This window comes from Lepidochelys olivacea (assembly GCF_965140295.1).
Source record: "Lepidochelys olivacea isolate rLepOli2 genome assembly, chromosome: 4".
Taxonomy (NCBI): Eukaryota; Metazoa; Chordata; order Testudines; family Cheloniidae; genus Lepidochelys; species Lepidochelys olivacea.
In genome coordinates, this window is record NC_140414.1 from 29,722,907 (window position 1) to 29,737,523 (window position 14,617).

A 14,617-nucleotide genomic window follows, 5' to 3' on the forward strand; every position below is an offset into this window, starting at 1 on the left:
TTCTTTCTGTCTTAAAGCATAAAAGCAATTCTGTTTCTCCTAGTCTTATTTTGTCTTTTAAGAAAATAAACAAACAAAACAGTTACTTGGCAGCTGTCTTCCTATGTGTTGCCCTTTGCTTGCCTGCAGCTCCCGTTCAGCTTGGAAATGCGGAATCATGTCCCTGTGTCTCTTTTCTTCACCACCAATTAAGGTCTCTCCAGGATCTCTCCAGGCAGACGGATATTCCTTATGGCACTGTCTTGGACTCTGCAGTCTATGAGCATGTTCGAGTGAAGGGAATGAATCCTTTTGAGAGGGACAGCATGTATTCTCAGATGTGGCGGATGATTAACAGAAGTAACGGCTCAGAGAATAATGTGCTGGAGTCACCAACAGGTATTCAGAAGGTATGAGGCATGGTTTACTTTTTTCTTGACAATCGGAGATGCTCTGTTGCAGTGCTGGATTTTTTTAATTGTTTTTAACATTTGGAGCTGCATTTGCACATAGAACAAGAATCTTACCTAATCAATTTATAGCTCATTGCTCCAGTGCAAAGGATTGGGTGCTCTCAGCTCAGTTCCCTGTGGGCAGTTTTCCATTACATTTTAAAATGCAAGTCCAAAAAATATTTGCTCTGAAAATGATTGAGGATTTAGAGATATGAAAGAAGAATACATTTGTCAGAATCCAAAATGAGGGTAGGATCACGGGACTTTAATAACAGAAGACATCGCAGTGTACTGTACAACGTGCTTACTGTAGGGTTGAATACAAAATACAGATTTGTTTTTAGACTTCTGACTCTGAAAACTTAATCTTTCAGTCATGGTTATGAATCCTATGTGTTATGCAGAAAGAAGAAAAGCCTGACCTTGTTTAAAAAATTTCCCAGCAATCTCTTAAACTTGATTTGCTATGAGAAAACAAAATTATGTAAAAACATTTTTGTCAAGTGAATTCTTAGAAGAATCAAGTAAGCAGGAGCGATGTTGTATTTAAGATCATCTATCCATTAAATAGCACAGAATGAGATTGTGAATATTTTTCATCAGTGACTTCAATGGGAATTGCATCTGTGTGAAAGAGAACAGAACAGAATTCATCCCTGTGATAACATCTCCAAATTGAAAATTGATTCTGTAAAATAGGGCCCTGAGAAAACAGCATATTTTTTTTATTTTAGCAGGGCCTTATTTTATAGGGTTCATTTAAATTTGAAGATGGGGAGAATTAATTATAATAGAAAATTGAACTGTTGCGTGTTTCCTCGTCGAAGGTTTAGTTATTCGATCTTTTTTAGGTCTATCAAAATCCAGTCAAGCCATTTCAGAGCTGTTGCCTTTTGTTTCTACTGAAATTCACTTCCTAGGGTATCCCATACATCTATGGTGTTGTGACAATTGATGAGAGCACATAAACGAACAGGTCTTTTTAAAAAACAATGATGAAGCCATTTCCTACCGGTGATCTCTTGATAATAAAAGAGCTACAAGATAACAACAACTGTTTAGGAGTTTTATAAGCAAGTGACTTCACCCACTGCCAGTATAGCTTGGATCATATTTCCCAACTCCAAGATTTACCAGACGTGAAATGTCATGGAAGAGGAGAAGGTGGGAAGGGCCGGGGAAATGCACTTATGAAATCCTTCTAGAATGTGTCATAAGCTGAAATATGTTTGATGTATACATTTCAAGTGCTGGAGAAAGGGACAGCTGAAGATTAATTGGCCAAGGGAAAAGGTATTTTTGAGAAAATACACTTTGTTCCAGTTTGCAAGGTGCTTATAAAGCTGGGACGCTCCTTTTAAAAAAAAAAATCCATCAGTCTGGCTTGCCTACCAAAGTTATACCATGAGTTTTAGGACAATCAAAAACCAGAGCACATCAAACACAAGCAGGTGTTGACTAAAGCCCTTTAGCTGAAGAAAACAACCAGTGTATTACCCTAGCAGGTAATTACAGATTACAGTCTTTGATTTCTAATTCCTGAAGACATGGTATTTGCTGTTTTTAAATTGACAGAAACAGCACTGTCTGAGTTGTTTAATTTCCCATAGCTTTGCTTTTCAGGAATAAGCAATTGCAAGTGATGGTATCAAAGAGCTAAGCTTTAGCAAAGCAGCAATCAGCCAACCTCTCTCTCTCTCTTCCCAAATAGCTGCAAGACCATTCACAATGAACATCCATTGCTTCCATCCATTCCTGCACACGCATGCACATGCTCGCTCACTCTCTACACACTCCACCCCATACACCTCACAGGAAGAAATGAGAGAGAGCCCCTTGCTGCTCAGACAGGTGACAAATAGAAGGCTCTTTGAAGATTGTATTTGGCCTGGCCAGGAAGAAAGAGCTCTCTATAAGGAATTGGAAGCTCTGCCTTTGCAAGATCTGTTTGAATCTTTCATCCTCACTTGGATGATAAATATGGTGTTACATACCAACATTGTGTACAGAAGAAAATTAAGACCAAAAAAATGTAACTGATGAGGCAGATTTTAATCTCTGTAAAATAACTCTAAAATGAAAGCATGCAGGTGTTTCAGAGGAAGGACTTCATGGGTCCATTTGGCCCATTTACATTGTTTTAATAAACTCATTCCTGACCTTGAAGAACAACTGGCCACCTCAGAGCTATTAACACAATAAGATTATAACCTCAAACAAACCAAACTAATTTTGGGTCTCATTTTGTGCTTCATTTTAATCACGCCGTTAATTGGTGCTAAATCATGACTCGACAAGAAAAGAAATACATAAGCCAACATAGACAGCTTGCCAAGCAAATGTTCTTAAACAACTACGTTTCCACTAGGCCACCTAGTGTCCATGAAGAGACTCAGATACTGTGACTGTAAGGATGTGTGTGTTGCAAATGAATATGTCAAACATCCTTTGCTTTAACTACACTCCCCTGTAGCATCCTCTGAAAAGTAAATTAGATGTGCAGGCAGCCAATGCAAAGTGAAACTAGTTGGACAGCAGGACTGCAGAGGCTATTTAAAAGGACACTCTCAAAACATTTTTCATAACGTTTAAAATCCTTTTAATTTTTCTTTCTTTTGCACTCTGTTAATTATTGTTCATTTATTTCATTTATACTGAGAAAGCAATTTTTATTTTGAAAAATATAATACAGGAGAGACAAATTCAGTGCTGACTGACATCTCATGCCATCTCATTGACTTCAGTGGGATTGCATGGGTTGTACATCAGTGATTTCAGTGGAAATTGCACCTGTACCTCCCCATTCCTGGAGAAGGGGGAAAAAATTGCAGAGAGGAGCGAGTCAGACTCCAGCTGATAGAAGCAGAAACATCCAAAGCATGGACCACTGGACATTGACAGTACGTCTGCACTGCAGTTAAACACCTGTGGCTGGCCTGTGTCAGCTGACTTGGACTTGCAGGGCTTGGGCTACAGGGCTGTTCAACTGTGGTATAGATGTTCTGGCTCACGCTGGAGCCCGGACTCTGGAACCCTTCCACCTTCTAGGGTTCCAGACCCTGGGCTCCAGTCTGAGCCCTAATATCTATACTGCAATTAAACAGCCCCTTAGCCAGAACCCTAGGAGCACAAGTCAGCTGACACGGGCTAGCCGTGGGTGTTTAGATGCAGTGTAGACATATCCTGAGATAATGTACTGTTTTGACTGGACTTTCTGTGCCCTGTGCTGATGGGCTATTTGTTCCAGCCCTCTCCCCTTCCCTCACAGTCTCTTCACCTGACTTCATGCCACATCTCCCCATTTTGCCCTCTTCTCCCTTGTCCTGTCCCCGTCACTTCTCTTCCCTTCCTTTGTCTTTCTATTTAGCTGATCCCCTCTTAAGTAACTCCCCCCGACACCCGAAAAAACCAGTGGAACTAACATGCTGTTTGCTGCCATCACATTGTTCACTCTGCTGCTGTGTTCTACCCCTTCCTCCACTCTGTGTTTGTCTTGTCTATTTAGATTGTAAACTCTTCTATATTGTGGGTATGTCTACACTACGAAAATAGGTCGAATTTATAGAAGTCGGTTTTGTAGAAAGCGTTTTTATACAGTCGATTGTGTGTGTCCCCACACAAATGCTCTAAGTGCATGTAGTCGGTGGAGTGTGTCCACAGTACCGAGGCAACCGTCGACTTTCAGAGCATTGCACTGTGGGTAGCTATCCCACAGTTCCCACAGTCTCCACCGCCCATTTGAATTCTGGGTAGAAATCCCAGTACCTGATGGGGCTAAAACATTGTCGCGGGTGGTTCTGGGTACATATCGTCAGGCCCCCCCTTCCCTCCCTCCTTCTGTGTAAGCAACGGCAGACAATTGTTTTGCGCCTTTTTTCCTGGGTTACCTGTGCAGACGCCATACCATGGCAAGCATGGAGGCCGCTCAGCTAACCATCACTGTATGTCTCCTGGGTGCTGGCAGACGCGGTACTGCATTGCTACAGAGCAGCAGTTTATTGCCTTTTGGCAGCAGATAGTGAAGTATGACTGGTAGCTGTCGTCGACATAGTCCTGGGTGCTCTTTTAACTGACCTCAATGAGGTTAGGGGCACCTGGGCAAACATGGGAGTGACCCAGCCAGGTCATTTCCCTTTTAAGTTTCATCTCATGATGATTCAGTCCTACTGGCATGCACTGTCTTTTAATCAGCAGCCAGCAGAAGATGATGGCCAGCAGTCATAATGCACCGTCTTCTGCCGAGCACCCAGGAGATGACAATGGCTAGCCGTCGTACTGCACAGTCTGCTGCCAGCAAGATGTATAAAGATAGATGAAGTGGATCAAAACGAGAAATAGACCAGATTTGTTTTGTATTAATTTTCTCCACCATCCCTCCCTCCGTGAAATCAACGGCCTGCAAAACCCAGTTTTGTGTCCTATCCTTGAGGTTTTGAGTTCTATCCTTGAGGGGGCCATTCTGTTTCTCGCAAAGCCACCCCCTTTGTTGATTTTAATTCCCTGTAAGCCAGTCCTGTAAGCCATGTCATCAGTCGCCCCTCCTTCCGTCAGGGCAACGGCAGACAGTCGTTCCGCGTCTTTTTTCTGTGCATACGCCATACCACGGCAAGCATGGAGCCCGCTCAGATCACTTTGGCAATTAGGAGCACATTAAACACCACACTCGTTATCCAGCAGTATATGCAGCACCAGAACCTGGCAAAGCGAAACCAGGCAAGTAGGCGACGTCAGCACGGTGACGAGAGTGATAAGGACATGGACAGAGACTTCTCTCAAAGCACGGGCCCTGGCAGTGTGGGTATCATAGTGCTAATGGGGCAGGTTCATGTGTGGAATGCCGATTCTGGGCTCGGGAAACAAGCACAGACTGGTGGGACTGCATAGTGTTGCAGGTCTGGGACGATTCCCAGTGGCTGCGAAACTTTCGCATGCATAAGGGCACTTTCATGGAACTTTGTGACTTGCTTTCCCCTGCCCTGAGGCGCAAGAATACCAAGATGAGAGCAGCCCTCACAATTGAGAAGTGAGTGGCAATAGCCCTGTGGAAGCTTGCAACACCAGACAGCTACCGGTGAGTCGGGAATCAATTCGGAGTGGGCAAATCTACTGTGGGGGCTGCTGTGATGCAAGTAGCCAGTGCAATCAAAGATCTGCGGATATCAAGGGTAGTGACCCTGGGAAATGTGCAGGTCATAGTGGATGGCTTTGCTGCAATGGGATTCCCTAACTGTGGTGGGGCCATAGACGGAACCCATATCCCTATCTTGGCACCGGAGCACCAAGCCGCCGAGTACATAAACCGCAAAGGGTACTTTTCGATAGTGCTGCAAGCTCTGGTGGATCACAAGGGACGTTTCACCAACATCAACGTGGGATGGCCAGGAAAGGTACATGAAGCTCGCATCTTCAGGAACTCTGGTCTGTTTCAAAAGCTGCAGGAAGGGACTTTATTCCCAGACCAGAAAATAACTGTTGGGGATGTTGAAATGCCTATATGTATCCTTGGGGACCCAGCCTACCCCTTAATGCCATGGCTCATGAAGCCATACACAGGCAGCCTGGACAGTAGTCAGGAGCTGTTCAACTACAGGCTGAGCAAGTGCAGAATGGTGGTAGAATTCTCATTTGGATGTTTAAAAGCGCGCTGGTGCAGTTTACTGACTCCATTAGACCTCGGCGAAACCAATATTCCCACTGTTATTACTGCTTGCTGTGTGCTGCACAATATCTGTGAGAGTAAGTTTATGGTGGGGTGGGAGGTTGAGGCAAATCTCCTGGCTGCTGGTTACGCACAGCCAGACACCAGGGTGGTTAGAAGAGCACAGGAGGGCATGGTGCGCATTAGAGAAGCTTTGAAAACCAATTTGATGACTGGCCAGGCTATGGTGGGAAAGTTCTGTTTGTTTCTCCTTGATGAAACCCCCCACCCCTTGGTTCACTCTACTTCCCTGTAAGCTAACCACCCTCCCCTCCTCCCCTCGATCACCGCTTTCAGAGGCAATAAAGTCATTGTTGCTTCAAGATCCATGCATTCTTTATTAATTCATCACACAAATGGGGGATAACTACCAAGGTAACCCAGGAGGGGTGGTGGAGAAGAGAAGCACCAGGAGGGGTGGTGGAGGAGGGAAGGACAAGGCCACACAGTACTTTAAAACTTTAAAACTTATTGAATGCCAGCCTTCTGTTGCTTGGGCAATCCTCTGGGGTGGAGTGGCTGGGTGGCCGGAGGCCCCCTCACCGCATTCTTGGACGTCTGGGTGAGGAGGCTATGGAACTAGGGGAGGAGGACAGTTGGTTACACAGGGGCTGTAGTGGCGGTCTGTGCTCCTGCTGCCTTTCCTGCAGCTCAACCATATGCTGGAGCATATTAGTTTGATCCTTCAGCAGCCTCAGCATTGAATCCTGCCTCCTCTCATCACGCTGCCGCCACCTTTCAGCTTCAGCCCTCTCTTCAGCCTGCCACCTCTCCTACTGGTCATTTTGTGCTTTCCTGCACTCTGACATTGTCTGCCTCCAAGTATTTGTCTGTGCTCTGTCAGTGTGGGAGGACAGCATGAACTCAGAGAACATTTCTTCACGAGTGCGTTTTTTTCACCTTCTGATCTTTGCTAGCCTCTGGGAAGGAGAAGATCCTGTGATCCTTGAAACACATGCAGCTGGTGGAGAAAAAAAAAGGGACAGTGGTATTTAAAAAGACACATTTTATAGAAAAATGGGTACACTCTTTCACGGTAATCCTTGCTGTTAACATTACATACATAGCACATGTGCTTTCGTTCCAAGGTCGCATTTTGCCTCCCCGCAGCGCGTGGCTAGCCCCTCCCCCCTCCCCGTGGCTAACAGCGGGGAACATTTCTGTTCAGCCACAGGCAAACAGCCCAGCAGGAACGGGCACCTCTGAATGTCCCCTTAAGAAAAGCACCCTATTTCAACCAGGTGACCATGAATGATATCACTCTCCTGAGGATAACACAGAGAGATAAAGAACGGATGTTGTTTGAATGCCAGCAAACATACACTGCAATGCTTTGTTCTACAATGATTCCTGAGTAAATGCTACTGGCCTGGAGTGGTAAAGTGTCCTACCATGTTGGATGGAATAAGGCTGCCCTCCCCAGAAACCTTCTGCAAAGGCTTTGGGAGTATATCCAGGAGAGCCACGAATGCCAGGGCAAATTAATCATTAAACATGCTTGCTTTTAAACCATCTGTAGTATTTTAAAAGGTACACTCACCAGAGGACTCTTCTCCACCTGGCGGGTCCGGGAGGCAGCCTTGGGTGTGTTCGGGGGGTACTGGCTCCAGGTCCAGGGTGAGAAACAGTTCCTGGCTGTCAGGAAAACCAGTTTCTCCACTTGCTTGCTGTGAGCTACAACAGCATCATCTACAACCTCATCATCATCATCATCTTCCTCGTCCCCAAAACCTGCTTCCATGTTGCCTCCATCTCCATTGAAGGAGTCAAACAACACGGCTGGGGTAGTGGTGGCTGAAACCCCTAAAATGGCATGCAGCTCATCATAGAAGCGGCATGTTTTGGGCTCTGACCTGGAGCGGCCATTTGCCTCTCTGGTTTTCTGGTAGGCTTGCCTCAGCTTCTTAAGTTTCACGCGGCACTGCTTTGGGTCCCCGTTATGGCCTCTGTCCTTCATGCCCTGGGAGATTTTGACAAATGTTTTAGCATTTTGAAAACTGGAACGTAGTTCTGATAGCACAGATTCCTCTCCCCATACAGCGATCGGATCCCGTACCTCCCTTTTGGTCCATGCTGGAGCTCTTTTGCGATTCTGGGACTCAATCATGGTCACCTCTGCTGATGAGCTCTGCATGGTCACCTGCAGCTTGCCATGCTGGCCAAACAGGAAATTGAAATTCAAAAGTGTGTGGGCCTTTTCCTGTCTACCTGGCCAGTGCATCTGAGTTGAGAGTGCTGTCCAGAGCGGTCACAATGGAGCACTCTGGGATAGCTCCCGGAGGCCAATACCGTCTAATTGTGTCCACAGTACCCCAAATTCGACCTGGCAAGGCCGATTTCAGTGCTAATCCCCTTGTCGGGGGTGGAGTAAGGAAATCGATTTTAAGAGCCTTTTAAGTCGAAAACAAGGGTTTCGTTGTGTGGACGGGTGCAGGGTTAAATCAATTTAACACTGCTAAATTCGACCTCAACTCCTAGTGCAGACCAGGGCTGTGTTTGTACAGTGCCTAGCACAACGAGGACCCAGGCTTGGTTGGCCCTCAGGCACTACCATAGTAAAAATGATTACTAATAATAATAATATGTGTTTGTGTGTGTGAGAACACAGTTTAAGCCCTATGACAGTATTTCTTTAGCTCTGCTTGGATCAGTAAAGATGCAACTTTGGTATGGCCTCGGTCAGCTGAAATAGAGGTAGAGGAGAAGGCTAAGATGTCAACACAATGCTTTTAGAAATTTCTGTTTTTTGGCATATCCTGGTCCCATATTCCCCCAGAAATCAGGTTAAGATATATATATATATATATCCTTATGCATGCATTCATTCCTTCTATATCCACAGCCCCTGACTGGTTCAGGTTGTGGTTCAGATATGGTTAAAAGATAGCTGAGTAGATTGATCTTGAATAGATTAATAGAGTTTGATACCTCAGTATATGTGACTGCCAGAGAAGCATAAGCATATTAAATATTTTCTTGTCTCCCATCACATATTGTTTCCCTCTACTTCAGAAAATAAAACCATTGAAGACCTGAACTGAAGGTATGGGAGCAACCAGTTTTGTTTTTCTAGCTACTTTGTCATATAAGAAGGAAAGGAATTATCTGTATTTCTACATTTGCTTTGGATTATTCTGGAGAATATTGCCTTTTCTCTCTTTTTTTTTCTTTATTATTCCTAAATACTCTGTGTATTCCAAATTGAGTTTTCCTTTTTTGCATAGGTTATGAAATATGCATCTCATTCAGTCAAAAGAATCTCCATTTTCATGGCCGTTATTTATTGGGAGCAGATTTACCAGTACCAAAGGCATGCTTGCTTAAACATTCATTGAGGACTCCAAGAAAAATCATTTAGGCTTAAATGTATCCCATTACATACCTCTTTATGTCTTCTTAAAAAGCACATTACCCTACTTAATCCTTTACAAGCACCACAGGCTTTCTTACCCTTGAACTTATTCCCCTTTAAAATACAATGAAGCATTTCCAGTGTGCTTTTGTCTGCTCTTTGATCCCTTGAGTATAATGGTGCCAAACGCTCTCCCCTCCCCACCTTGTTCCTCCATACATGATATCCTAGCCTACAGCATATGCATTTTCCTCAGCAGTGTGAAGTGGAAAATTCTTTTCCCAAGTTGCATTGGCAGAATCATAATGCATTTGATACCTCCATATATTTAAGTCAGTATACAAAATATTTAGCCTGTAGGAAGCTTGTGAATTACTGTCAAGTGAAATAATGCTTCTGAACTGTGCAATACATGAAGCTTGTCTCAGCCTCTCAAGCACAGCGCATTAATATTCTCTCTTATCCACATTTAGATACACACAATGGTATAAAAAGTTTGTCCCTGAGTTTTTGCTTCTCTTTTTCTTGTGATGATTGCTTATGTTGAACAAACATTCCCTTTAGATTGTATCTACACTGTTAGAACCATGCTAACATCTCTTAGCTAGCCCAGTTCCTCTGACCACAGTGACCTCTGTATTTTTCTGAAAAAACTGTTAGAACGCTATACTATAAGCTTCCTAGGAGTAGTCGATAAAATGTCTAAGCTAAGATGATTCTCAGGAAAAATATGACTGTCCACAGTGCTCGGGGAACTGTGCCACAACCATGCTAGCAACAACTGGGCTTAATTATGGTTATTGCTAATGTCTTTTCAAAAGTAGTATGGGCATGAAAAGCTTTGCTCCTGCTTATGTGTCCAGAAACCCTCCTGAATCTAGTGACTGTCCGATTCCATTTCTGGTTGCAGATGTGGTAGTCAAATTAAAAACCCTGGTAACACATGTGGACCCATAAAATGATGCTGTGATCAGCTAGGGTATTAACTGTAGTTGAAGCTGGCAAAATAGAAGACAATAAAAGGGAAATTTAATCAAGGGAAGATAAAAGGTGGTGTGTGCTAAGATGTCAGAGAGCTGAGTTTGAATGTGACTTCACCATTTCCACACTTTAAGCTAGCAGTACCAGGAGAGTGAATGTGTTGCAGCTTTGGAGATTGGTCACAGCCTTAGGAAGCAGAACACCCTTGCCATCTGCTTGCAGGGCAGCATTACAAACTTGTTGGAGGTTGTCAACCCTTTTGGCCACAGCATCTGTACAACAGTTCAGTAGTTGGTGGTTGTGTGGGGTAATTGGAAGGAGTAAAAAGAAGATAATTACAGTGACTGAAAATATCCTTGACTGCTGATAACTACAGTGACTGAAAATATCCTTGACTGTATTTTGATCCACCAGACATTCTGATTTTCTACCACTGCAAAGTGGGAGGAGCCATGAGGTGCTTAGGAATTAAGAGCCTACCCTTAGGAATTAAGAGCCTCCCCTTTTCCTCTATAATCAGGTCACACTGCTTAGATGAGGAGCCATAGTGTTCCCTCACAGGTGACAAAGTTCAGAAGTAACCTCAGGGGTTTGACAGGTTGGACCTTGCAGGTGGGGATGCAGTTTATATATTTTGCTATCCCTCACCCCCATCCAGTCTATGACTTGTAGTTGACAAGTGCCTGGGGATGCAAGCATGCATGATCTTCTCTGTTTGAATTACTGTGGGTGGTTTGGTTTTGTTTCATTTGTGTCGTATAGTTTCCTTTTCTGCAAAGCAACTATCAAAATAACATCTGAGCCAGTTTTACCAGTGAAACACTAATGGTAATGACAGGAGGAATACCTGATCCATTCACTCTTCTCCCAGTAGCATATTTAATGTCTCGTAACTTGTCAGCATGTCATTTTATGGTGGTGGGGTTGTTTTTTGTGGCAAAATATATTCCTAATAGCCTCATCACATGTCACAAATTGTGTTCAGTTTGAATGTGCCTAAAGAATAACCAGCTGGGAGAAAAGCTATTTTTTGTAATACTCAGGAACTTCTTTCCACAGTAAAGGCTTAGAGATAAGAATTCTTTTTAATAATGGTGTAGCAGTGCAATGATTTAGAATTCTGAATTGCAGGCCAACAAGCATTACACATGCAGTGTGCTGATGCCTTCAGTGGTAGGAGGGTCTCAGGAACATCTCACAGGGATCAGTCTGCTACCAGCACACAACAACCTACACACTACAGTGGACAGACCATAGACTAGAGCTATGGAAAACTTTCCAAACAAAACCTAAAGCCAGACAAACATCAGCTGGTTTCAAGTGTCATTATAAAATTCAACCCAAAGCTCACTAAAAAGATTGTCCTAATTCATGAAAGGTAAACATGGGCCAAGTTTTGAAACATCCTGGAGTTTTCAGTGATGCTTGGCCAATTTATGGCTTGAGGTGGGAGCCTTGGGAAACCTGATGGTTTGGCTTGAGTTTTCTTTGAGTGTTTGGCTTTAGTCAAACTTGAAACTCCAGTCGGATCCTGGATGATGTGAGACCAAACCAAAAGGAAGTTTGTGCACACAGACACACACTAACCCCACCCTTGATCCCACTTTACTCTTGAACTATCACACCATCTCCCTTCTCCCCTTCATCTTCAAGCTTATTGAACGACAAGCATTGTCTGGGTGGAACAGTGTTAACGGAAGAAATAGAAACTCACCCCAGAATGCCCCAGAGCCTGGTGGTTATGGCACTCCCCTAAAACGTTGGCTACTTGGGTACAAGTGTCTGCTTCAAATCAGACAGACTACGGATTTAAAAACCAGGCTCCCACAGTCCTGCCCTTTATATAAGCAAAACTTCTTAGGGCAAGGACTTTGAAGTTTCTGAAAAACTAAAAAAGGTTAGTGTCTGTTTCAGTGGCCCTGACAATTGATTTATTACAGCAATTTGGGGCTACAACCCCCACAACCTGCCTCCCAGCTTAAAGTAAAGAGTGTATTTGTGGTCAGCCATGGAAATAGGTGTGAGTGTAAATATGCTGATCTCAAACTCAAAAGAGATGTTATTGTTAGTGTTATTAATTATTGCATTAGCTCCCCAAACCTCCAATCATCATCAGGGCTCCAACTTACTAGACGTACAAACACACAGGAAGATACGGTTCCTGCCCCAAAGATCGAATAATCTAATTTGTACACGCTTCTGTTGAGACAGAGCTACAATAATATGCCACAACAGGCAGAGTTCTTAAAGTGTTTGGTAAGCAATGAATGCATTTATTATACATGAACATATTAGAAATAAAGCACGAAAGAAAAAAATCAGTTCTCCAGGGCACTGTTAAACCATTTTGTGAGTAAACTGTAGACTTGAGTAAAGAGCACCAAAAAGATGTTTTCATTTGGGCTTAGCATATTGGAGGCAAAACAGGAGATCGGCTGTCTGTTCGCTCATCAATAAAAAAGTAGCTGTTCTGTCCCTCCTGTTTAGGACAATGCCAGCTGCAGAGAGAGGGCAGAGACATTCCCTGGGTCATGTTGCGCTCAGAAATTCAATAACTCTGTAGTTTTGTACGGTGTCAGTTGCTGTGCTGACATTGCCTCTCGGATAACCTTGATGGTAAAGCTACCCCTTTCAACAGAAGCTTGTTATGTAGATAGAATAACAGCACAGCTCTAGAAATGCCCCCCCCCCAATAATGAATGCTACTTTTTCAAACCCATAAATTTGCCTTATAAATTCTTCAGTGGCTATTAAAAATGTGTGTATGGTGTGCCTGCACTCGCACACACCCTCATGTACTGCAGAGTCTCACAAAAAATTACATTAAAACAATATTAAATCTTTGACAGAAAACAATAAAGTAGAGAAATTCAGAAGCAACAGTGAAATGTGCTTCATGCTTTGTGATGCTCGTACCACAGTGTACATGGACTTATGCATGAATATTTTGTATTCGGCTCCATATTTACTTGGGTTTTGAGGGGCACATATGTTGCCTCATATTCTGATACTACTTTTGGGGTGTCTTACAGCTCAGGTATTCTTGCTGCTGTACTTTATTAATTCTTATCATCTGCAGGGAGCCAGTGTATCACTTCATCCTACCAACTGATCATCCACTTTTCATCCAGTGAGTTTTGAAATGAACACAGTATTACAAATCCCATAATCCTCTTGTCCTAAAAGGTTGCTCATCCATAAACTACAGTTATTCAAGCTACAAATGACCAAACAGTTGAATGACCAGGGATAAGATGGAGGGACACACTACCCTCCCCTATAGATGACAAGCACCAGTTAGGTAGGGACTTGGAGGATGGCTAGAATGACCCCTTCATGAAAGTATTGTATATATTTTTCACCAGGCCCTGTCCTTATGTGCATTTTCAGATAGAAATAGGGGAGGAGGGATTTGCATTTGACCTGTGTTATGATCCTGCTTGTCTTTTTGCCACCTTCAATATAAAAAGAATTCACTACGTGCTCCATTTTCTTTGACGATTTGGGAGACTTACTGCATGCTTCATCCCTCAGTTTAAGCAGAGCTGTCAAAAGTTTCCACTTCAGGCTTGAGGGAGTTTGTACAGTACTGGGAGGAGGCTTAGCATTTTGTCTTCTGTTTTGATTCCTCCCTCGAGCGCTTCCCACTTTTTCTCATTCTCACCTTCTAATCTGCTGGCAGCATAGAGAAACCTCCATGACTTATACACTCTTCTCCTACTGTCCCTCCAGTGATCAGGTCTCCTTGCTACACCAGACAGGCATAGCCAGACTGAGGATCTGAGCAGATGAGAATTTGTATGTATCTACTTCATCATCTTTCCGTTCCTCCTTACCTTCTGTTGGTTTTGTACACGTGCACACTCTCTCTCTCTCTCTCTCTCTCTCTTTCTTCCAGTTCCACTGTCACCTTTTATTTCTTCTCTCTACCCAACACATGCATCCTCCATTGTCTTCTTGCTCCTCTCTCATTTTTTTACCTCACCTCTCCAATATTTGCATGTGCTGTGGATAAATCTGTGTGTCTGCTCAGTGAAATTGTGTGAATTTCACTTTGCAGCTTCACCAAAATTGCGACTTTCACTTTGAACGCTGTTGCACAGGCACAGCACAATAGACTGGACTGGGAGCCGAGCATTCCCAGAACAGGGA

General features: G+C 43.6%; 1 protein-coding gene across 2 annotated transcripts in view; it reads left to right on the forward strand.

Moving 5' to 3' along the window:
• The window catches only part of GRID2 (glutamate ionotropic receptor delta type subunit 2), a 1,048,711-nt gene that overhangs the window by 902,215 nt on the left and 131,879 nt on the right, over positions 1 to 14,617 (forward strand). For both annotated transcript variants that reach the window (XM_084626026.1, XM_084626027.1), the window contains one exon: positions 194 to 389. In XM_084626026.1, coding sequence (XP_084482152.1) covers positions 194 to 389 — 196 coding nt within the window. The remainder of the gene's footprint in view (positions 1 to 193; positions 390 to 14,617) is intronic.